The 25,109-nt window shown below is 42.8% G+C and overlaps 1 protein-coding gene across 2 annotated transcripts in view; it reads right to left on the minus strand.

The window, feature by feature from the left end:
• negr1 (neuronal growth regulator 1) overlaps positions 1-25,109 on the minus strand; it is a 114,061-nt gene that overhangs the window by 12,037 nt on the left and 76,915 nt on the right. The window contains exons 5-7 of one of the 2 annotated variants that reach the window (XM_040184260.2): positions 22,158-22,278; positions 19,809-19,957; positions 12,930-12,971 (exon numbers count right to left, since the gene is read on the minus strand). In XM_040184260.2, coding sequence (XP_040040194.2) covers positions 12,930-12,971; positions 19,809-19,957; positions 22,158-22,278 — 312 coding nt within the window. The remainder of the gene's footprint in view (positions 1-12,929; positions 12,972-19,808; positions 19,958-22,157; positions 22,279-25,109) is intronic. The other variant, XM_040184261.2, reaches the window with a different exon arrangement.

Below are 25,109 nucleotides of genomic sequence, written 5' to 3' on the forward strand. Positions count from 1 at the left end.
ATGGTAACTTAGTCTGAATCCATTCTATCATTGTTAATTAGTCCTGCATAATGTGTGAGGAAAAGAGTGAGCCAAGCGTAAAGTGAATCTGCACTTTAGCATCATGAGTACTTTCATTGTTTGAACAGTCTGTCCAAGTAAGGATGTTATAGTGTTCACGGCATACTGCAAAAAAAAGACATCACAAAGATTCACTCTCAATCTATAAAAATCACTTTTCTAGATGTAAGTGCATATTTGCTAAACCTACTGCAACAGTGTTCAACAGGCTTTCCTCGTGGGATTTGTGACTGCAGTCTGACAGCGTTCAGCTACATTTACAATGTAATGAAATAATAGTTTACACTGAAATAGCCAGCTCATTGTTATGGCTGGTGACAATTCCCCATAGAGACAACAATCTTCCATGAATGTATTAAATCCATAAAAAGTGGCTCAAAATATAATGTCGGATAATTTAAAATTTAAAAAGGTTAAATCATTTCCTTATTATATTTTATGGCAAACTTTCCTCAAAAAAAAATCAAAAACACATTTGTGTTGTCTGTGAGAATTTACAGCACTAGTAGTGATTGACTCAAATAAAATACAGTGTACACGTTGATTGTAATGAAGGAACATGTTGCACAGTCCAACTCTTTTTGTACAACAATGGAGCTCCAAAGAACAGTGGAATGGAATATATCCGGTGTTAGATGCAGAGAAGAGTCTAACACTTTATCGATGCATGTGTGTAGTGAAATTCCACGACAGGTTATATGTCGTATTCATACTAGAGATCTAACAAACCCTCTGTGAATCCCTCCTTTTTGTCTGCTTTGGTCTAACTTGTAACAACAAAAGGGGTTGTTAGTCATCTCCAAACCCATAACAATCAGTGAAACACCAAAAAAAAATAAATGCAAATGAACAACCATGGAAACGGGGACTATTTCTCTGATTCTGATTCATCCAATGGTTCCTTACTGTTCCGGTGAAAGGCACGTGGGCCCCATTTTTTTGTCTTTCTGAGCCGTTTCATGTTGGGATGCAGATCTGTGGCTGGAGGCCCACCGGGAGCCACCCACCATCACTAAGATCTCCCCATGCTAGACGGTATTAGGAATAACATTTGTAAAGCAAAATGGTCTTATCCGCTCGTCTCCTTTCAAATGTGCTCAGACAAAAGCGCCTGGGATTCTTCGGTGCTAATTAACAGTGTCAATGGTGACAGGACTCTAGCTCAGCCCATTGATCCTTTCAAACACGTTACAGTAATTCAGCAGAAAGGGGGAGGGTGGGGGGGGGTTGGATTAAAAAAAATGGCCGTTTATCACTTCCGAGACCTATAATGCCTCGGTGCATTGTGTCCCCGAGATTATTCAGCCAAAGGCATCTCTCGCCGCGTTCGTTGACCTTTCCTCGTCATTAGAGAATGTAAAGAGGGTGGATCTTTGTCAAAAGCCTTGAATAACTCATCGGCTGCGAGGGAGGGGGAAGACTAAAGGGTTAATGGTTTCTATTCGGGGCCTTCGAGGCTTTACCCTTAAGCACTCGCATTTCAATTCTTCAGTTGGATGAGAGGAGCTGAGGAGGGTGAAGCGCTGAACCGAGATAGCGGTGAGCTGCGCAGGATGCGTAAAAGTGTTTGTGCGTGTGCATGAGTGTGTGCGAGAAAAAGTGCATCATTATGTGTCAGCGGCAGCAGTGCGGCCAACAAGCACTAATGCACACCTCAGTAAAAACAGACACACACAACCAATATTCATACGCATGTAAGTGCTTATGAGTGTGTGTGTGTGTGTGTGACCATGGACTGCACTCTTTATTTTCCTCTGGGGGAGGGTATCACACGTGGCCAACCCGATCCAACTCAGCACTCAGAGCCTTCAGTATTAGATGGGAGCTGGCCTCTCTTAAGCAATGCCAAGGACGCCAAAGAGCTGGGAAATCGAACAGATAGAAGTAACCTTATTTAACGGCCAGACATCCAAGCCATTTCCCCAAAGAGAATGTCATTTCTGAATGTCACGACCTTTTCTAACCGCGTTTAAAAACCTCCAAGGTCTAAACGGTGTGGTTGGTCAATACAAAGATTTTGACTCGAGAGGCGCCGTTAAAAAAAAGGGAGAAAGGCGGCGCATATGCTCGGCTCTTTAAGACGCGGCTCATTGCAGATACTGTCGTCTGTCGTAGGGCTGAATGCAATGTTTTTCTTGAGGCTTGTGACAGATTGAAGCGCGTGTGTGTGTGTGTGTGTGTTAGATGAACGTAATTGCAGGACCACAGAGCTTTAATAGCATAAACACGAGACAAATGAAAAGAGAGAAAATGCTTCGGGGGTACCTGCGTGTGTCAGGATGATTTAGTGTGCATGGTTGTTTCATTTAGTGGGTGATGGGCGATGTTGACTGATTTAAGGTTCGGGGGAAATTGTCGTGAAGCGAAGCTCTTCTTGTCCAGCCGTCTCAGAGACAATTGTCTGGCAGAGTCACTGCTGCCCCCCCCTTCCACACCCCCGCGAAGAATTCCTCCCGAGAGGGCAAAAGGGGGCGACGACGAAGACATCGAACTCGACAAAAGAAGTAGAGAGCGTTTTGGAGAAAAGACGAGGGGAGGGTGGGCTGCGGTGTGATTTGAGAAGAACGTGGGGAAAAGCACATAATCGATATCAGACTGCTTTAAAAGGTGACGCAAGTGCAGTCAACAGGACTCGTCTATCTCTCTGGACAACGACTACTGAACAATACCGGCGGTGAGTCCCGCTGTCCCATTTCTTGGCCGGTATGATGTTGCATACAAAGCGGAGACGTGGTTTTGTGTCAGAGACGTTGGGATTCGGAGGAGCTCGAATTTGGTTTCAGCCCAAGCTGGATGAGATGCAAATCAGCAGTCAATGCATTTACGTGTCAGATGACTGACAGGTCCATGCAAGTGCTATAAGTGGGAGTTAAAGTTCAATCGATGGAGCGAGCTCAGGAGAGCTCAGTGCAAACCAGCCGACTGGACACCGTTAAACACATTATTGAATGCACCTTCATGCGTTTTTTACATTTGTGTTATAACTGATCCCAACCGGGTTTGGTTGTATGGATAATACTTCATTTTAAGTCCTGCTTCTGAGTATTTTATAAGAACATACAAAAATATCACAATCAGTTTATAATGCATGCACATGCGTATTAGTGCCAAGAGCTATTAGACACATACAGTAATAGAGATTTATATCTGGTTACAAGTACATTACACTGTTATAAACCACTGTAGGGGTTATATATGGCTTACATGTTAAGTAGGTGGTGTTAAAGTAAACTGCTTCATTTGTATAGCTTGTATAAAATTCATCACAATAAACAACTGAGGAAGGATTCTCGGGTGCTGATTACTGAGACAATACGGATAGAAACATTTATCATAATATAATTCCACATTGCAACATGGATATTTATTGCAAAAGGTTTTCTGGAAATTTTATTGGGAAACTGTTCATAGACGGATTTCTTCTACTATTTTTCAACAGCTAATTGACTTCAAAATTCATTTTTGTTGCATAATTGGGAGGTTAAAAGTTTTCTTTTGGAGTCAGTGGGCGCATTATGTTTATGCCTCAGCCATCTCCCACTCAATGTCAGTCAGGGCTTGTTTAGAATGGGCAAAGTAATTGCTGTGCAATTCCCAACACTTATCATGGAGTGACATGGAGGCACCCCGTGCCTCTAAGATTCACATACACAGGGAGAAGACATGTCATGGGTTTATGAGGTTCAAGTATTCAAGTATTTTGAGGATAGTTGGCAACAAAGACTCAACCCCTCTGGCACAATCACATGAAAGACCAGTAATCTGTTGGCAGCCAGCTGTCGTAAATGAATATATATGAAACCACACAAGAAGCTGCCTGACACCCCCGAGTCAGAAGGAGAAGTTTGCAGGAAATCGTTGGAAATACAAGAAGCTGTGTGATGAATGCTCAGTGTACGAACTAACATCACAGTACTGTGAGGCAGTGTTAATGGAAACTATAATTATATTTTCCACTCGACAGAAAATTAAAATGAAACGTTGTCCACGCATGGAAGTAAAACTTTTCAGATACAAGAATTAAGTTCATATACAACCACCCCTTCAAATTCTCCAAAAAAGTGTATCAGCAGGTATCAACCGCAAAAAAGTTACCGGCCAGAAAGATTTAGATTTGATTATATATTTATATTATGTGATAAACAGGTAATCAGGGCCTGTAACCGTAGCAACGCTGACTGATGGAGCTGCAGAATGATTGAAATTTAATGAAATTAAAAGCAAAAGCACAGTGAAAATGCAAATAGAATTGCGAACAATTATTATTAATGAAATGACAGAAATATGAATGATATGAATATGTATTATTATGACTCATTGAGATCTAGGAATGGCAGAACTTTGCACATTCTACCTGCGAGCCTGAATATGCAGTTCAGCTGATGTCTAAATGAAAGCTACCGCCTCAGCTCCTCGCGCCTCATGCGCCGAATACAAAACCTGAGAGTGATGTAGCGGAGAGCGTCCTAACAGCGGAGCCCGGCTTCAAGAGGGCAGCTACTGTATTTCCAAGGGCAATGACAACATGTCCACAGCTTTTTCTCCATTACCGCTAAAAGGGCTCTCCTTTTTTTTGCCTCAAAATTACACCCATTTAACTGTGCTGAAGAGTGCTCTCACCAGAGATGAGAGCGAGGGAGGACCTAAAGCACAGCAAAGTGTGAACCCATTGCAGATCTACAAGTTGGGCAGAAAGACATCTTTTATGATTTACTGCAGCCTCTTCTGTAAGTGTGTTGCTTTCTTCAATCATCCTCCTTAATGCACTGACCATTAGAGTCTGTCCGGAAAGAGAATATACCCTGGTGTGTCAATTATAGGCCGAGACTGAATCTCCACAGCAGCCATTCGTGGCCATAAAAGGAAATGACTATCCATTTTCTGCTCCAGAAAGTCTGATGTCGAGAGCACCAAAACTCATCTTTCCAGCTGAATTGTCTTATTAATCGGCCACACTGTCGTGGCGAGAGGGCCAATTAAAGTTGAAAAAAGAATTTGAATTGACAAAAAAAACACTTGTCCATTCAATGAAGATGTCCCTTTTGGGGGCTTTTTCTTCTTATTTGCAAAACTTTCAACTCAGGAGTAAGATTGCAGGGTTTGAAAACCATTTGTAAATGCAACATCAAAACTGGAGAAGGATGTCGCAGACCTGCAAGCACCAACACAATGCATAATGTGCTTTGATCTTCTGAGCACGGTAGATGTGTGAGATTTGATGATCGGCAAACTGAAAAGTTATGCCCGAGAAAAAGAAAATAAGTGACAGCAACAGGGATAAAAGCACACCGCCTGCAACGAGAGCTCAAAAAAGACGTCGGAATAAACTGATAAAAGAAAGAAGACTCTTTGGCACAATTTAAAAACGGCAAAGGCTCTGACAGGTCTCAGTTCTAAAACCCACCACCAGTATCATCCTTACAAATACTGAAAGACAAGCAAAAAAAAAAAAAGAAAAGTGTGAATTTGTTTTCTGGTTCTTCTGAAGACAGCTACTTTGTTTTCTGTGTTTCTTCTGTGTGCGCCTGGGACTGACAGCATGACCAGGTTTGCATTTAATGCCCGACACTCCTGAGGAGATGGGAGGTGGGAGAGATAATCAGAGGCAAAGAGGAGAGCGGTACATGTGGGAGCGAGGGAATGCTATAGAGCTGAAAACACAGAGCGGCTGAGGGACTGTGTGGTAAGCGTCTGCTGAAGGGACGGGGCGGCGCGGACATTTATACCTGAGGCCGACAAAGAGGTGAAAAGCACCACGGAAAGCAGGTCTTTGTGGAGACGGCTGATACGGAGAAAAACATGTTTATCCTATAAATATTAGAGGGAGGAGACTTTCAGACCGTAGTTTGTTGTGAATGGAATCAGAGAAATGTCAGGATATATTCCATTATTGCTAATCCAGTTGTCCTCCTAAAATCAGATTTACATGTGAGGATTAAACATTGGCCTCAGCTTGATTTAAATACCTGCCTGTGATGCAAACCAGGAAGTAAGTGAGTCCACAGTATTCTTTCATTTGAGACTCCAAGAGCATCAACTGGGAGGAGACTGTTTTATGATCTTCTCCTTATTGTTTGCAGTATTTTAGTTAACTATGTACCAATATGATTAAAACTATGCTTGATGGCCAATCAGTTTAATGGTAACAAATACATTGCATTAAGGATTCTAAGTATATTGTTGTACTAGTAACATAACAATATTTGGATTGTTTATTTTAATTAAAGAATTAAAGACCAATTACGCCTTCCTAGATTCACACTGAATGTTGCCATTAGCTGTGAAGTGAAAGATGCAAATCATCAAAAATGGACGTCATTCCTAGAAATGCTGCCCAGCTTCGGGTTTTGTGTATTGCAGCAATAGAACAATCAATACTAATCTCTGTGTTTTGGAGGCTTACATAAGTTTCATATCTTAATTGTTTCACAATTAATTAACCAAACCAAATAAACGGAAAAAGACATCACTCTGCTTTAACGCACTCGCACTAGCACAACAAAAGACAAAATCGATGTCATTCTCGGTATCTCCCACATTTAACTAATCAGTATCAGCACTCAGAATGTGTTTCAGGGCACGGTGATGAAAAGCTCAGGCAGCCACAGCAAAAGAAAAACTAACCCGTGATGACTAATATCACACTAATATAACACTGAGTACCAATCAGCCAGATAGCAAAAATAACACTTTCCTTGATTCATACTCATTAAAATGAATTACTGAGAGAAAACAGAAGATTGAACCGCAATCATATTCTGTGTTATTAGAATATCAAAATAATGGCTTCCATTGCATGAAAACATATATACTGTTACAAAAAAGCACATGTTCAAATACATTCATTCTAGAAATACTATGGTGCACTCAGGAGCACTATGAAGGTCATTAGTAGTCTTACATATCGCTGGAGAATTATATTGTCCTATTTATTTTACTTTTATTAGATGTTTAATACAGGGGCAAAGGTGAAAACACATTTTTGACAGGAGAAGCTCACGGCCTTCAGTTTCACAGGAGAAAAAAAACATCATATATTTACATTGTCCAGGGATCTGGGGGTCAAGGATGATAGATGACATGCCATCTGCTTATCAGGCCCTTCCAGCGATGAACGTTGGAGTTAACGCTTGGGAAAGTGAAGGTCAGCATATCGCCTTAAAACCAACTGTACGGGACAGGAGTTGGGGGCAGGAGGGCAGGGGGGGTGAGGGGACGGGGGGGGACGAGAGGTGGCTGTAGAAGGTTTGCACGGCTCTTGATCTGCCACCACATAACTGATAAGGCTGTTAGGAAATGCACTGCCAAAAAAGGATTATCTGTGGGTAGCTCGGTAAGTCTGATGCCAGGCATTCTGGGTAAGAGGAGGCAGGACTGTTGTCTAGACTCTTAGGATTTACACTGGCAGTCTTCTCAGAAATAGACCCCAGTGTTAGCTAATCAGTGGGCGATGTTCCATCCTATTGATTATTTCATAAGTTTGTTGTATTTATAATGTCATTAGCTGGGGGTGACTCAGCGTACATCAACAGTCACATTAGCAACTGCATTGTAATTGCCACTGGATTAGAGTCAACCGGCTTCCCTTTTACAATCTAGTTTGTGATTCTATTTGATTTACCTGGAGTGTCGGTCTGCTTATCTATTACCCTAAACAAGTCTGCAAAGAAAACAAATGGGATACGAGACAACTTTGGTTTGAAAAGAACTAAGGAACAGACGAGGATGGAAAAAAGGTGATGTGTTGCGATTGGCTTCACCTGGAGTGAAACAAAAGACTGCCAGATCTATTCAGCCCGTTCAATGACATCAATCTCAGAGCGTCAGTGTTCTCCGCTCCGCCGCCAGGAATACTCCGTATTATTAATTGAGGACGTACTGCGGCAGCAAAAACATATTACTGTGTATTAAACCACAAGTTAGTTTTTCCTTCAGTGATTTCTGTGAGTATTTTCCTTTTTACGGGGCACCGATTAATTCAGGATGACCTAGCATGCAGTAATAACTAGTGGTCCATGTGGACGTGTAGCATATGTTGGAGCAAATGTTGTATATGAATAAATTGCACATTGAACCTTGATGCACCACTGCGGGGCCCAACAGCAGGACCACTCTCTCACTAACCGGCAGTATTTTAGACAAATGAGCTCTCAGTTCAACATGTAAAATATATTGCAGCAAATAAATGAAAACCGGGGTTTTGTTTGATGAGACACCATATTGACAAACCGACAAAGTAAAGATGCTGTTTGAAACCAAAAGAAAAACAATGACCATTAAAAGCTTTTAATGGCGATGAGGCTTGGCTGTCTAGTATCCACAGGACGGGGGTGCCTCAGTTGAACTGGGCAAACATCTGAAAACTTTCATTTAAATATAAAATGCTACTTCAAACTGTTGTCACTGTTAATTCCCACTGAGGCCAATCAGGAAAGGAATTGCGATAAGAGGTATGTAAAATACTAAAACTTGAATACACACAGCTAAGATGCATAATGTATCAGGGCCAAAGTTAGAGAATGTTTCTGCAGTATTTTGAAAAACAGTCAGCTGCTGATTTAATCACTGAAGTAATGCATTACATGGTTTCAAAGACAGAAAGAAATGTGGAAATTTGGTCTTTTCCAGTAATAGTAAAAAGCCTTCGCACGGTGTAAGATCACCACAATGGGTCCGATCTGTACACTAGATAGCAAATCAAGGATTGAAAAAGGGTACCTGACCGAAAGTAATCTTCCAAAAAAGACATTACCCCAACTGTGTATACAAATGAGCTATTCTTTGATTAGAAGAAGCTTCACATGCTCCCTAATATAATTTCATTAACCCAGCTCCCTGAGCCTTGGGGAGCTGAGCGAGTGACTTTCCCATTTCGGATGACTTTGGAAGAATATTTAATAAGGTAGATTAACTTTGATGTTCTGCTCCGGACCTTGAATAAAGAAAGAGATATGACCTACTCTCATTCTAAATCAATCAGAAAATTGTCTTCATTAAGGTGTGGATTGTGATGCGATTTTCAAACAACACAACAAAGAGTAAAGAATTCTTGCTCCATCGTGTTGCTCTCAACACAAGTCGTTTCATATTCTCCACTAAGACGCCTTTATTAATCTCTCCTTCATAGCTCCTAGTGCTTCATGCTGGTTTGGGCTGGTTTCCGTCTCTGAAATTGTAGCAGGAGATGGATAAAACACATATAATTATAATGTCCTATGAGAAATGAGGGCTGGGAAGAGGGGGGCGAAATAGTGTGTCGATCATCCTCACTTAGCCACACTCAGGCTGCTTGAATTTTGTTTATTTGGGAGTTGACACGACACGTGGGAATCAGAGAGTCACACGCGTTATGTATAATGCATGTCATATCCCTTGAACCAGTGGCACTGTACACCACGCCTCGCAAAAGACAAGAAATTGGGCTAAAGAACATTGTTTTTCTACTGTCAAGTGATTTGCGGGAATAAACAGAAGTGAAAGCTCGTGGGAGCATATGCTATTATCACTGATCTACATTTCATCGGGACGGCAGGGTGGCATCCAGCCAGCTGCTTTGGAGCATTGGATTAGTGCTTTATATTTAGGTAAATGCAAACAAAAGCATATGCCAAAGATAAAAAAAAAAGGTCTAGAACTTAATTATCAACAAAAGAGGTGTAAACCATTAAAAAGAGAGAAATTTTCACTTTGTTTTGGCACAGGAGATTCCGTCGTGCAGCAACACCAGATGGCTTCTATTTCTGTCTTTGGTTCCCTGACAAGTGTGAACATATCTGGATGACATTGATGAGATAAGATAAGAAATCACTGGAGAGGATACGATTTTATTGACCCCCTGGACGGTGTCAGTCTTTACGAAGGAGTATATTGGAAAACATATACAGTATAATATCGGTGACCTGTTGGATGTCTGAAGGATATTATGCAAACATTTTCATTAAAAAAGTTTCATTATTCTTCGGATTATCTACGTTAAGAGTTGGCTGTAATTCATATGAATATTCAGATACAAGAAGGATGCACATCTTCTCATCTAAAATGTCGAGCCTTTCATTTAAATCAACTACTATGTTATCAGCAGTATCATTGAAATATGAATGAACAGATGAATATGAATAAATGAATGAGAACCGTTTTCCATATTTGTTATGACGTTTTAGTATTGTTCTTCAACAGATGTAGAAAAAGAACATTTTTTAAGTAGTCCGCATGTTGGAGCAATGAGGGATGTGAGCGGTGAGGCTGACGTGTCTTTCTGAGTGTGTGTGTGTGTGTGGGAGGTGGAGGGGGGGTCACAGCTGCCTTAGTGGTCACAAGTGAACGCGTGAAGCACAGCATCTTGCTCTTTGGTAGGATGAGCTGGTGCCTCAATGTGGTGTCCATCTGCCACAGTTCATCATCAAGGGAGTGGGAGTGGTTATTCAGGACGGCGTCCATCACGTCCGTCATCCTCCTCGCTGCTTCCGCCCCCAGACTGTGCTGGTCCAACTCGCACTCAGAACGTCCGGACCGGTTTTCATGCCGCCCCCCTAACACACGACAGCCAAGAACGGTGCACTGACCACGGCTGACTCTCAGCAGCGTGTTTCCACACCGAAGGATCTGCGTTTCCTCGGGTCCTTTTGACTCTTTTAGTTTGTCGATTAGAGCTTCTGGTTGCCGTTAGCGACTACTGAAGAGAAACTCATTTTTAACTTATGGTCAGAATTGAGTTGTCACTAGCCTGTTTTCTTGAATGCAAATCCAGTAAGGTTTATAATGTAGTGTGTGAGTTTTGTCACAACTTCAACTTCATACAGCCAAGAAAACAACCATTACATACGCACTTCTTGCTGTGAATATAAAAGAAATCCATTCTGGATACAGTGATACAGTTGTAGTCTAGTTTCAGTCAAGCGTCTCCTCCTGCTGTTAGCTGTTAGCACCGTTAGCTTGGGTCAGTACTCATTACTATTACCATGCGGGGAGCCAATGAGAAGGAGCCAAAAAGGTCCCAATCCCATATTATGCATCTTTAAGTCAATATTTATTTCAGTATGTAACTTCCTGAGTCTTATGTGTACTCCATCAGACTTGGTAAAAGGATGTCCATGGTTCTGTCTCAGAAAGATCAAAGTACACAAGAATCCAATATCTAGCATGCAAGTACGTTCTAATAAACGTACACATTATGATTTTAGCCACCCTAAACTGATTCTTACTGGTACAACATCAAGGTCAGAAACAAAAACAGAATGACTGATGTTGCCTGTTAATGTTGTTTTCTTTATGTCATTTGTCATTCCATCGACGGGCTGAAACATGCACTCCAAGTGCAGTGAAGGGTGAACAATGTTTCCACCCCAAAGATCCGATTTGCTTACTTCACTGTATGAATGTCATTCCTTAGTTTGGAAGCACATCTTCCCAAAGCCATTCACAGGGGGAATAAAAGCAGACTTCTTTTACTGATCAAATTAATTATTAACTTAATACACGAACGGTAGGGACGAAGAACCTTTTGAAATAATTCCCATTGGGTGGGGGAGGGGAGGGGGTTGCCATCAAAAAAATTAACTTGGAACTAAACAAGATCAGTGGGTCGCTCAGTGAGTTTATCTCCACGATTGAAGCCAGTGGTGTTCCTTTGGACCATGAAATTGTCAATTGTTCTGAAGGCGTTACATTAAACGAGAGTGCAGGGCCCTGCCAGGACCGCTGGTCGCCGCTGAGCTTATTTTAACTTGCTATCTGACAGAATCTCCATGGATAATTATATTTGGCTTACATAGACAGGTACAGAATGCAGGCGGACATGTGCTAACCCAGAGCAGTGTCTCCATAGAACGCGAGTGGAATAGGATAGCGGCCATCCACGGGCGCGGATGGATAGTCACAAACTCCCCCCCCCCCCCCCCCCTCCCCCATCATGCAGCCTGAATCGCCTCATGTGACCGAGCACGTTTGAATATTTCTGCATGTTTTCATTTCAGTACCTATTGTGCCACTGAAAGCTTTTCTGTGTTAGTGCACATGTTTATGTGCACGAGAACATTATCAAGCAATAAAAATTAATGTAACCGGCATGAGAGATTACATTCCGTGAAACCATTACAGAGAGAGAAAAGACAACCAGGCAGAGGGGATTACTCTGGGCTGGAATGTAGAAGCGGCAGAACACAGAAAGAGGGGATGGGGGGGCGGTGGGGGGGACAAGGGTGACATTGACAGTGTAGCACTGACAACAGCACTAGCAGGAGATCAGGTTAAATAGGGTGGCGGAGCGCCAGCTGATTGTTCTCGAAAGAGGGAAGAACAGACGGAAGAGAGAGAGAGAGAGAGATATAGGAAGATGAAGACAGAGAGCGAGTGATAAAAGTACAAAGAAAGCAGAGATTCCATCTCGCAAACAACAAACCAAGGGCCTTTGCCACCAACAGCTTCCTGCCATTGATGTGTACGTTATTTAGCCAGCACTAATGATCGGTGTTTGTGGTGAGAAAGCCAGAGAGAGAGAGAGAAGTAGAAGCCCTTATGAAAAGCATTAGACCCACAGGCCTATGGAACAGCCACTTTGATGACGCGACTGGGTGCTCCACGTGGGGGTGGTGGTTGCGTTTTAATGAAACAAAGGCAGGCTGTTGTGATGACATAGGCTGCAGGACGCATATGTAGCCAGGCTGTAGAAGCCAACCCCAAATAAACAGAAACAAAACAAGGAATGCAAATAAAAGAAATAAAAGGACATACAAGGAAGCCGTACACCCAGCAGGCATTCCAGCCAGCCAATTGAAAGAAATCAAGATGGAGGAAAAGATTTCAGCTCAGGTTAGTGCGAGGTAGCGGACCTCTTTGCTGATCCGGTGGACAGCATGGTGACATATACTGACCTGGGCTTGAGACAGCACTAGTGGTGGTGGGTTCAATAATTGCTACAGGGGAGGAGAAGGGGTAAAGGGGAGGGGAAGGGAAAGAGGACATTCACGTATTATTACCAGAATGGAGACGTAAAATGAAAGTAAAAATGCATGCAAGGACAAAAGGACAGGGGATGGAGGCAAGTCCTCTCCATGCATTAAGGACCGCTGTCTCTGTGGCAAGATGCAACCTCCACATGCTCATAAACAATACCCTTTATTCATCCAGTTGCCTTGCATTTTGCATGGGTCACTGATGACAAAAACATGAGGGGAACCAGGGGCCCAGCGGCAGACGGGCCTGTGGCCGTCGCCATTTGCTATTTACTCCCTCAAAAAGGCTCATGGATTTCATTTCCAGTAGCCGCCCATGACAAGATCACACGCCACGCATTCTTCATAAACAATATGAAACCAAAAGCAAATAATGAAAAGGCTCAATTGGAAGCTTAAATCGAGGTGGTGCTAAAAAACCAGCAGCAGGTGCTTTCCACAACCTCTGCCGATGGGAAACTGAAAAGAGGTCAGAGTTGAGGAGAGCCGCGGCGTTACATGTGGCGACGCCGCTCTGCCTTCCATCCCTCTGCGGGCGGAACTCGCTCTCATTACCTCATGAACTCGTTGCGGGCTGAGCCGCTGGTGGCATTTGGGAGATGGAATAATGTCACATCCACGAATGTTGAGTCCAGTCTGTTAACTACTTGAGCTAACGGACCTTCTTTACTTTTGAAGTGCGATGAGTAAAATGTCACACCGAGTCGGTCATTCTTAGTCATATTCATGGTTAGGATTTTCTTGGCAAAAGGAGCCACACGTGTTTAGTTAAGAATGGATTCTCTATTAATCGACTGATGAGACATGCGAAGAGGTAAATAAAGCCACATTTTTTGACGATGTTATTGTTACCAAGGAATCAAACAGGCCAATCCCTTCGATTTCTGACCCCTGAAGCTCAAAAGCTAAATCCACGCTGGTCCGCAGCATCAATTATTGAAAGTGGCTTTGGTGTACAGATATCACTGCAATGTAAAAAGCTAAAGTGAGAAATAAATAAATAAGCAGGGCTTTTTGTTATATAAACAAGGGTTAAGAATCTGGGATGTGTGGCAAAGCTGTTAATCGGAGCCTGACTCAAAGTGATGCACTGGTTCAACTCCCAGTTTGTCTTTTCTTGCAGCACGCAAACAGTGCAAGGTACACATTGGCAGTTAAAAAACTATTTATACTCCTCACAGAAAGTAACAACCACCTTGTTCCAGAAAGCGGAGCATTGTAGAGGAGGAGCCTGTCAGTCACAAGGAAGACCACGGCAGCCATAATTGCACCTCACGCACAAAGAAAGAAAGCTACTTTGTGTTGTTGCGGTGAGCTGCTGCATCTGGGCAGCGCAATACTACACAGGCGATCTTTGACTCTCAATTTTAATCCATTTACGAATGAAGCTCAACACGTCCATTTCAATCGGAGGGGTAGGGGGGGGCCAAAGGGTCCACTGTCATCCACACACCATGCCCTCGATAGGTGCTCTCTGTGTCACCTTCCAGAGGCACTTTGACAACTGTGTAATGACCGTGTCGCCAAATACAACGAGAAATGGGCTTTCTTTTCATTTCATCACTCATTTTTGATGGGTAAGTTGTGTAGTGAATCAGTACTCAAACTTGAAATGATATGCCTTTTCCCTTGGTACAGTGGTGGGGAAATTCATCTTTTCTTCAACAAATGTTTCCACTCTAAGTGCTTCTTGGGGAGCCCATATGTGAAGAGTTTCTTTTTAGTTCTTTCTTCCAACAGTCAGGCGGGCGCTATCTGATTAATACTTGAGGATGAATTCACCAGTGAATCATTTCATGAGCTCTGAGACACTCGTCCGTAACTGGAACATATCTTTTGACACGCCATCCCTCCCTCATAGCTCCACACTGACTTGGGCTCCTTCTCCTATTCAGCAGAGCAATGCATCATTTCACGCACTCGATATGGCGGTCGACCTTGCACATCCTGCTCACTTGCAAGATAAAATACATTAGTTTTCCCTGCTATTTCATTTCATGGATTCTTATTCTCCTTGTTCTCTCCAGACGGGATAATGCGAGAGAGATTTATAGGACATGATTTATAGGAATCTGTGTTCAAGTTCAACTCATCACCAGCATTAATGAGGAGGGAATACTAAAGCTGCGTTAGGCGGTGGTCCTTCACAGCCGTGTCCGGAGTTCATGATAGCAGAGGCGTAGTAGCGAGCGAATAAAACCAAAGATGAGCAGCGAAGGGAAAAATATTTTTCCATTTGTGGTGCATTTGAGCCCAAATGCAGCATCTCATAAAATAAATGTCAATAACATTGATCTTAATACTAGCAAACCCACGAGAGACAGAATATTGCCATTTTATGAAGTGTAATAAGTTACTTAGTATGCCTCAAAAGAATAGGTAGTGATATAATGCTCCAATTCTTCTTACTGCTCCATTTGAATGCATTCTAAAATCCTTGGTCATGCCTGGACACATTCCTTTTTTTAACTGTCCTCACTGGTCGGTGTTAAAGCCTGCGTTCATTTGTGAGCCAGCAAACCACTAATTCCTCCTGTGTCTTTTTTCTTTTTTTAACGCTGTCCGCAGAGCCGATCTTCCTGTGAGCGTCGGCTGGGCTCAGTCACTCAAGGATGAGCGTTCCTAGCGCCGCGCTTGGCCTCTACAGGAGTCAGTGAGGGAGGGGGGGGGGGCGGGGGTGAAGTCCATTACCCGCTGGGCTGCAGAACGAACACTCTGCAACAGCACCAAACCTTTCCTCATTGCAGGAAGACGGGGAAATGTTAATGGTTTTTATGATTGCTTATGTATGGAAATGCAGGCATTCAAATAAGAGAACGATTGTACAACCCTGAGGGCGGGGGGGGGGCACTGCACCATCACTATGTTAAATTAATTCAGTGTATTTTGATATGTTATGAGCCTTTTGGGTGAACGCCTAAAATCTATATTAAACAATGTTCTAAACTATAAGCTGAACACTGACTAACAACCAGAAAAGGAGGAAAGGTGCGAAGATCCAGGACATTTTGTCATCAATGAATAGAAAAAGTAGTTATTTAGAGCACAGACAAAATCAACAAGGCTAAAAGGTTCCTCACAACAACGGCAGTATTATTTCCCTGCATGTTGAGCTGCAATCAAACACACACACGCCCACCCACACTTTAGCCTCCATTTTCCTCCATCCTCCATCTCTTTTCCATGACGGAGGTACAATCCCACAGTGTGGGACACAAACATCATCAGCAACAATGGCAGATGAGGAGACATGTCGAAATGACACCTACACGTGCGGTGATTGATAAGCGTGACAAACGAACACGACGTTCATTAACCAGCTAGCCGGCGCCGTCTCTCCTGCCTGAGGGGGGCCGAGCAGCGACTGAGACAGAGAGAGAGGAACTCTTTTTCTCCCCCATCAGTCTCTCTCTTCCGATTACTGCTCAGGGAGGGGAGGAGGGGCGGAGGCAAAAAAGGAGGAAATGAGGGCGGAGGTATAGGCAGAGAAAATCTCCTCCGGGGCTAAGCCGAGGTGGGCCGGGGGATAAGAGCTTGACCAATTAAGCTGGAGGACTCCTCGGAAAATTGAAGTGAACTGCGCCAGTCTTTTCATCGAAGTTGGCTTCCATCTAGCACATGAAATGGAAAGTTGAAATGGGGATTGCCAGCTTGGTGATTGTTATACCTCAGCTAAAATCAGAAGGTGTGAGCGAATGTGTGGGGTGTGTATTTCTTACATGAGTACGCACAAAGGGAAAAACACAACCTAGTGTGGAAAACACTAGGTGTTGTTCAACGAACCTCTTGTTGGCAAACACATAATGTAATTGCTTTACTTTTTAAGAAAGATTGGAAACATCAATATGAACCAATGCAACTGATAACAGATGTATTCTCATTTGAACAAATTAAGCAAGACCTATTTGGATTAGGTAAACAATGCACGAGATGGTTAATAATGATATTTTTAATTATGTTTTAGGTCTTCACGAACAGATGGTTGTGTTGTTAGAACCTTGCGTGTAACAGAGATATATCTGAGGGATACAAACTGGGGTCACATCTGCAGTGCTATTGCTTATTAGCTCATTTAACTGGTTGATGATCATTAACAAAATATTATGTTGATGAACAATTAATGCAACACCCACGTTAGTAACTCTTTGTGTCTGAAGCATTTTATCTCCTCCCACCTGTAACACTTTGGGCTGTGCCTGCGATCTCTCCAAACTAAAAATAATTGTGTGTTTCAGGACATTTTTCAATGCAGTTACTTTTCTGTTGTACAGTGAAGTTATCAAGAGAAAACACAGACTTGTAAAAGCTGTGGTCCAGTTGGTATCTATTAAATACTCCATCTGCAATCATACGTAGAAGATATTTCTGATCATTTATATGTCATCAAATAGGCTTATCATCTAATTATTAGTGCTTTACTGCTTTATTATTTGTCTATTCGTAGATGACACTGATTGTTTTATTCAAAAAGCGACACACACACACACTCACACTCACACTCAGTACTCTTGACAGGTAGTGGCAAAAAGGTTGCATGCTTTCTTTCTGCTTCGAAGGACTCAGTTTGTGTTTCACCACAGCGTTAAACACACAGCTTAAAGTGGTGCCTGACTAATGGCTGAACAGCACAGAAATCCACATGGTCGGAAACAAAACTGGCACAATTGAATCCAGCACCCAGGGAGGACACGGCCATCCAACTCGTTTAAAAAATGCAGAAATTGGTTAAAACCAGCCATGTCAACATGTGCACACAGCCATGATGCTTTTCATCCAAGTTTCTTTTTAAACCAAACGGCTGTCTCCCAGTGGCAGCTTTGGTTGGAAGGTGTATGTGTTTGCTTTCCCTGGGACATTCAAATAAACTACTTTATTCCTCACATAATGTTTCCACTGAAAATTCACCTCAATGTATGATGCGCTATCAAATATGCATGCAATATGCATTCCCCCCTCTCCCCAACTTGCTCATCAATAGTATCGACTGGTTCTAATACAGCTTTCCAAAGTCACCCGTTGTGAAATCTAACCTCTGGGTTTTTGTTATTTGCATCGAGGTAGCGGCGAGAGTGTGCTGCGCCGATTGCTTGCCATTTCTCATTAAGAGCAAACAGCAGTATCGGCCTCTCTCCCATAAGTAGAGATCCCGAGAAAGAAAGGGCAGTGTGTGTGTGTGTGTGTGTGTGTGTGTGTGTGTGTGTGTGTGTGTGTGTGTGTGTGCGTGCATTAAAGAAGATGCCAGAGAGGAGGAAAGAGAGACAAGGGGGAGAAAGAGGACAAAAGACTGAGAGGGCACAAGAGTGAGATAAGAGAATCAGAGAGACAAAGCAACGATAGAAGCAGAAACAAAGAGATAAAGAGAGGGAAGGGAGGAGGGAGAAGTTGGGGGAGGCAGCGCAGGAAGCTGCCTCCTCTGAATATTCGGAGGGTTTCTTTGCCGCTCTGCCTTTGAGGCCTCGCTGGTGTCACATTAAGATCATCCATTGGAGGATCTGAGACGAGCCTTTGATGTTTTCGTGCATACACAAACAGGAGGAGTGGAGTGCTCCTTTGACAGTTGCCAACTCTACAGGAATATCTCTTTGTATTCTCAGTCTGTGGCCTGCTAGGGACAATGCTATTATCACAGGGCACAGCGCGAACTGCTGAATAATTTAATTCACCTGTTCATGTTTCATCACTGAATACATTAAGTGGATTTCTTTTGTCACCAACACTCCTTTTTAAAAGATCGAAGAAAATATGTTTTCCAACCCCTTCCTGTCTTTGCTTTTTCTGCTGGATGGCAGGTAGCAAGTGGAGAAAATAAATGAAATGTCTAACCGTGTAGGCTTCAGAAAAAGTTATTTTGAAAAAGTTGTGTGCGAATGTGGGGACACGGATGTTGTCAAATTCAAAACAACAATGAAAGTAGTTGAAATCCACTTCACATCAAAGGAGGGTACATGCAGCGAGTGGAGCTATGGGCTGGAGTGTGAACACCAGAATCCAAAGAACTACCGATTTCTTCTCTGTTGATTGACCTGGTGAAACACAATGATGAAAAGCCCTTACATGAGAGGACTATTAATGCATGCGTTAATGATGGGTTGCATATAAAATCTCATACTGCAATGTTTGGGTAGTGTCACCGGGTTTTGATCCAGTTTGGGCTTTTATTATGTTGTATTATTATTATGTGCTTCTGTGTGCACAATTCTGCCTCAGAAGAGTGGAATGTCTCACACAACATATACAGGCGCAAATGTCCCGAGTGGGGATTCAAAAAGTTTTCTTAACCGCGTTGAACAATTCTGCAGTCTATCACTGATGAACAAACAGTTTGGCCTTCGATTAGTTGGCCTCTTGATGCCTCGTGGTGTCTTGAAAAGCACACAAGGCCTCTTTAGAGTCCGAGTCAAGCTGCCTCTTTAAACATGCGCATTTATGGCAGCACGCCTGACCCGTGCAGCTACTTTTTGTAATTGATGCTCTTACCTCGGAGTAAAATGTGTTTTTCAGGTGGTGCTTTACACGTGCAGATGTAAACATTGACACAAACAACACACCCACTCACACGTACAGACTTTTCATCTGTATTAACAATTCACGTCCTCAAAAATGCTGAGTAGGAAATACGAGACCACCTCTTGAAGCACTGGGTTGAACTTTAGCTTTTCTCCTTCAGCAACAGCGCTGCAGCAAAAGTGGAAACCCTTCTGAGGACATTGAAACCCACACTGATCTCCACAACACTCTTTCAGCTCCTTCATTCTCCACCAGTCCAGTTCGCCACGAGCAGATAGGACGACAACTTACGGATGAGAGGCACACTGGCATTAACCGTCCCTAGCTTGTTGGTGGCGACACACGTGTAGTTCCCGTAACGATCCTCTGTCATGTTGTTCACTGTGAGCACTGATCTGGAGCTGAGACTTTTGATGTCGATGCCTTGGCCCTTGATAATCCTGAAAAACACAACGGAGTCACAAAATCAAGATTCGATTTCTCTCCCATGCACACGTTTTGAAGGACGGTACAATTGTTTGTTGTCCTTTAGTGGTCGTTCAGAAGGTACAGCACTTCATCACACTCTCCAACATGTCTATTTACCCCTTGTTCTCTGTCGGCTGCCTCGAAGGACGCTGCGAAGCGCTAAGAGAGAAGAGGAATGACCTAGAGACGAACCAGCTCGATGCCATTTGACACCTTGTTTGTTGTTGTGTTGCAGCTGCAGGGGGATCACAATGCATCCCGTAGCTGCCTGGGACATTTGCTGTTACATTTACACATGTTTCTTGTTTACGTCGGTGGTCATGTACCGAACATCCTCATCAAAATATGAACTAACAAACTTCTTTCCGAACAGCTGCTGCAACCCATTGGACATGTTCCCCCTCCCTATCTTGCCTCAGCAAGGACACTAGTTTGTCATGAAATGTATTATTATGCATAGAGGTACGCATATATTTATGCATAGGTTTCTCCGTCTTGACAACTGTGTCTATCAATGTCACGTTTTTTTTAGTTCATTCAGTATGGGTGATCAGGCTTAATGCATAAGCTGAGCTATATCATTTAACGTTTATAAATGTTTGGGTTTATGATTCATATTTCAGTTATTCATATTTGCAACATAATTTGATATAAACTAACTATTAATCATTAAAACCGCTACCAGCAATAACGCTAGTCACTGCGCTCTCTAATAGCCAGATTAACATTGTGGGAATCTCGTGGGAGTTAAAGCTTTGTTTGTTTTCATCAGTGTGGTTTGTGTTAAAACGCTCCACATTTGGGATTGTAAACCATACAAACCTCCAGAGGGAAGACATGTTTCTACCTTGGCCTTGCCGCGGCCCCCCCATGATGTTGAGCTTGGCTTGAGTTGTTCTGAGAGACACTGTGAGTGCAAACACCATGTGTGACCTTATGTCCACCAACTATCCAAAAATCTGTTGTTTGCCTCTCCCACTGCGGCCTCCTCAAATGTTTCACACGTCACTGATAATTTCAGCAGGAGTCTCGTCTCTTTGGCGTTTCAACATCAAACCAGTTGATGCTCCCCTCAATCATAGTGATAGAACCCCCCCCCCCCCTCCACCCCTCTCACACAAACATTCACCCACTTCCATTGACGAATGAAAGAAGTGACACATAAAGAGAACGATTTGGTTGTCCAAACTGTCACACGGGTCCCGACAGAGACGAGCAGGCAGCAGCACGGCGCTCCTGGTGTAGCTGCAGCGACCTCGTACCGAAATAAGAAGTGGACTTCATCACCCACACGCGGTGCCTGGGCGGTGGCGTAGTCACTGTCACTGGGGATGACGGGCAGACTAAGTAAGCTCAAGTATTTCTAATAATGTCCTTTTTGTAATGACAAGTACATGAAGAAACCAGCATTTAGCCGCGCAAGAAGTCACAAAAAAGAACAAGTCCTTGAATCAAGTAAAGACTAGAATCATGCCAACTCGCCTCCTTAGCAATTGGATAAATTGAATCCACCCCATAATTACAATTAGCACAGTGTGAGCTGATGATGGAAATTGTGCTCACCAGGAGTGGGTAAATGATGAGTAATGGGGGGTAATTTGGTTTCTAAATTCAAGAACTGACACTTGAAGCTAGACTGATTGATGTATGTGCTGAGAATGGTTTAAGCCGGTTGCCAGCAAACATTTTATTAGGAAGCGAGGTGAGGATAAGGCACAGACGACTCCTGCAGGAACGTATACGTGGGACCTCCTCAGAAGACAAACGCAGCCATTGTCATTGATGTGCTCAGTCTCACCTTACCTGTGACCGAAGCTCCTTGTTTGTGGTCTACGTTTATCTATTCCCTCATCTTGTGTATGCTGAGTCTATTTCAGCTGGAGCAGCTGTGAAACAAATTCACTTAATAATAAAAATTGCACTTCATTTTATATTGACAAAATGCTTGTTAGCACTGTTTAAAGCAGGTGAAGGAATTCTACATTTCTACTTTGCTAATTTCCATTTTCTGGAAACTACATCCGACCCCTAAAGGCGAATGAAGTATCTGTTACCGAAAGGATAAACTGAAGACATGTTTTCAATATTTTGTAAAAAAAAAAAAAAAAAAAAAAAATTCAATGTGCAAACAGATCTTTATCAGAACAGCCGATACCGTCACAATGGGCTCACCTCTTTTCACCCTTGTACCACTCGAACGTTGGAGAAGGCACAGCAGCCGCCTCGCACCTCAGCAGAGCCGTGCGTCCCAGGCCGACTCCATGGCTTTTCATCTCATGGATAGCTGGGGCAACTGGAGAAAACAGAGAGACGTTGGAGGGTCAGCCCAAATAAAGAAATGCATTATTACTCCCCCCTCACCCTGCCCTCCCGACCAAAGTTATAGAAAGACATAAATCACAAGGGGAAGTAGGGATGTTGAACTTGAATATGACAACCTCCGACATTGCACACATTATATAGCGCAAACAGTCTACAGGGGCGGTGCTGGGGAGGGAAGAAGGCATCCATCCTTGATGCCATAAAGAAAAATGAATTGCACTGCATGGGAATAAATGACTTAATAGAAGTTCACAGACTCAATGGCATGCGCGGGTTCAGTGAATGCAAAATGAGGCTCCTTTCATGTGCTGAAATGTGGTGTAAATCTCTTTGCCAGTGTCACAAAGGCAGCTTTTACATATGGACATTTTCTAAAGCGGCCCATTCCTTTGTACTTCAAATATGTATGCTGCTTCTATAAAGGTCTTGAAAGAAATTTAATTGATGAATTGAAGTTGTATAGACTCAGAAGAATGGCATATTGTTAAATACAGCATGTCGTTGGACAAGAAACATCCAGCATTCTTACCATTCCCATAGTCACACAATAAGTCACGTAATACACGTATTTCATTTATTCTTATTGTAAACTTGTCCACTGTCCACACGCAGTAATCCTGAACTGAAATACTGTGGACAAAAAAATGCTAATGTCCCTCTTCTAAGGTACTGTTGACTGCCCCTCACGGAAGTGAATGCATACAGGGCATCGTGCCCACTGGTATTATCATAAGTGGTTTCCTGTTTCTCCATCACAGCAATCAATAGAGGCTTAGGAGAAACAATCATAATCAGGCACAGGGCTCATCTGACATTGAATATTGTCTTGACAAGGCTCATCTCCCCGCGGCCCGTCAAATAACAAAACGGCTCATAACAGACAATCAGATATACAGTATCTGACAATACGAGCAAAATGACTTTGTGCCATTGAGAAAGAATAGGATTAGAAGCCAATGAAACGTAGAACAAGTTCATAGTCTTAGTTAGGATCCGTCCTGCAGCTCGTAGGGAACCTTCCAGCCAGGATCGAGAGGTAGGAAGTCAGATCTTTCAGTCTGTGCCTGTTTCCAAAAGGGGAGCTCAGCCAAACGCCTTCAAACCTTTCCTTCCAATTGCATTTTGGAGATGTTCCTAACGGACGGCCTCGGAGTGGACTGATTTATCTTCGGACAACACAACCCCTTTGGTGCTAACTGGCATTAATCCCCACCAACTGCAAATAGTGCCAAGTGTCTAAATAATGTATTCCTATTAAATAAGACTAACTTTTACTTAGAAGAAAGTGCTTGGCCACATGCTTCAATGAAGCACATATAGCATAGCATTTACTTAATACACATGACACACCTTCAAAACGTTGCACTGAAGTGGTGAGATGAAACAGTTCTCAGACACGTGTGAACATTTGTGTGTGGCGTGTGATGATGCAGGAGAGAAAATGCACTCTGAGATGACGGATGCACTTCCACCAAATTTCTTCTGATTACACAAGAACCTTCCGTATATAATGGGACTATATGGGACTCTGGTAATTAAAAATCAAACAGCCTTGAATCTTTCCAGTATTAATGAACTAGCTATTCAAGATTACAAATATTACAACTCATAATAGGGAAAATATGTATTTTCTATTTTGGGATGAGCTGTTTAATGGCAACAGCAGCATGACAGTAACCTGCCCAAAAGCTTCTTGGCAAAAACGTTTCTAGCATCATCTTTACAGAAGAGCTGTAAAACCTGCAATAGATAACAATAGAGTTACTAAAGCAGTTACTTTTACTTGAAGAAAAGGAAGAACAAGTAGAGCCAAGCACAGAAATTTAGGCCACTAACAAGTACGACAAAATCAATGCAGTCTGCTGACCGACGGAGGCTTGGAGAATCCTTACGATCCGCTGCTGGTGCCACTGTGCGGGGCCATTGATTATCGGGAGCTTCTGAAAGCACCAGGGTGACCTGGCTGTCCTACTGTACGTTGCTAGGACAGTGGACATGGCGGCCCAGGCAGGTGTGTCAATACTTGAAACATCACTCCATCGGCAAATGTCTTTTTATGTTACAACTGAAAACTTAACCTCCCCCAAACTGTCCTTTGGAAATTGCTCCTTTCATGTAGCCGAATTTCCTTTTTGAACTTGCAGAATTTTTATGCGTTTCCTTTAGTCAGCAACTGGATCGGCTGTATGTTGAAAATACATAGAGCTCAGAGGTTTTAAAATCAACTTGGATTATTGCGCTCTATTAGAGGTTGCTTCAAATTCTGGCAAGCAAAGTTACATTGAACAAAGGTATACCGTCACAGTCATTTTCTCATTGATTAACATACAGTGTGAGCACTCGGGGGGCCTCCCTACTAGTGATAAAGAAACCCTGGAGTCTCAACAGAATCGGCCCGATGTACTGACAAATCATCTTTCTTAACAACGGCACCTCTCATAAAAAATCAACAGCGATGGCTTTAAGAGGCAATTGCTTAGAATGAATATGTAGTTGGGGAGAAAGTAATCGTCCTTCTCGCTATTCAAGTCATTTAACTATTGCAACATGTCAGAGAGAAAAATGTCCCCCTAATCCTGGTGGGTGATCCAAAACACTGTTATATGCATATCAATAACATCAAGTCTTTCCAATTTAGATCCTGGCAATGGGATCCGTTAAGACAGATCACTGCCATAAAATCCAGTCCAATTCAATATTTCCAATTTCAACATGCTGGCACGTCCTACATCATCATATATTGTGCAATACACCATCAGGATTTGGAGAGTAATGCAAAGTAGTGCACTAAAAATCTTGAAG

The sequence above is a fragment of the Gasterosteus aculeatus genome, chromosome 8 (assembly GCF_964276395.1).
Source record: "Gasterosteus aculeatus chromosome 8, fGasAcu3.hap1.1, whole genome shotgun sequence".
NCBI classification, from domain to species: domain Eukaryota; kingdom Metazoa; phylum Chordata; class Actinopteri; order Perciformes; family Gasterosteidae; genus Gasterosteus; species Gasterosteus aculeatus.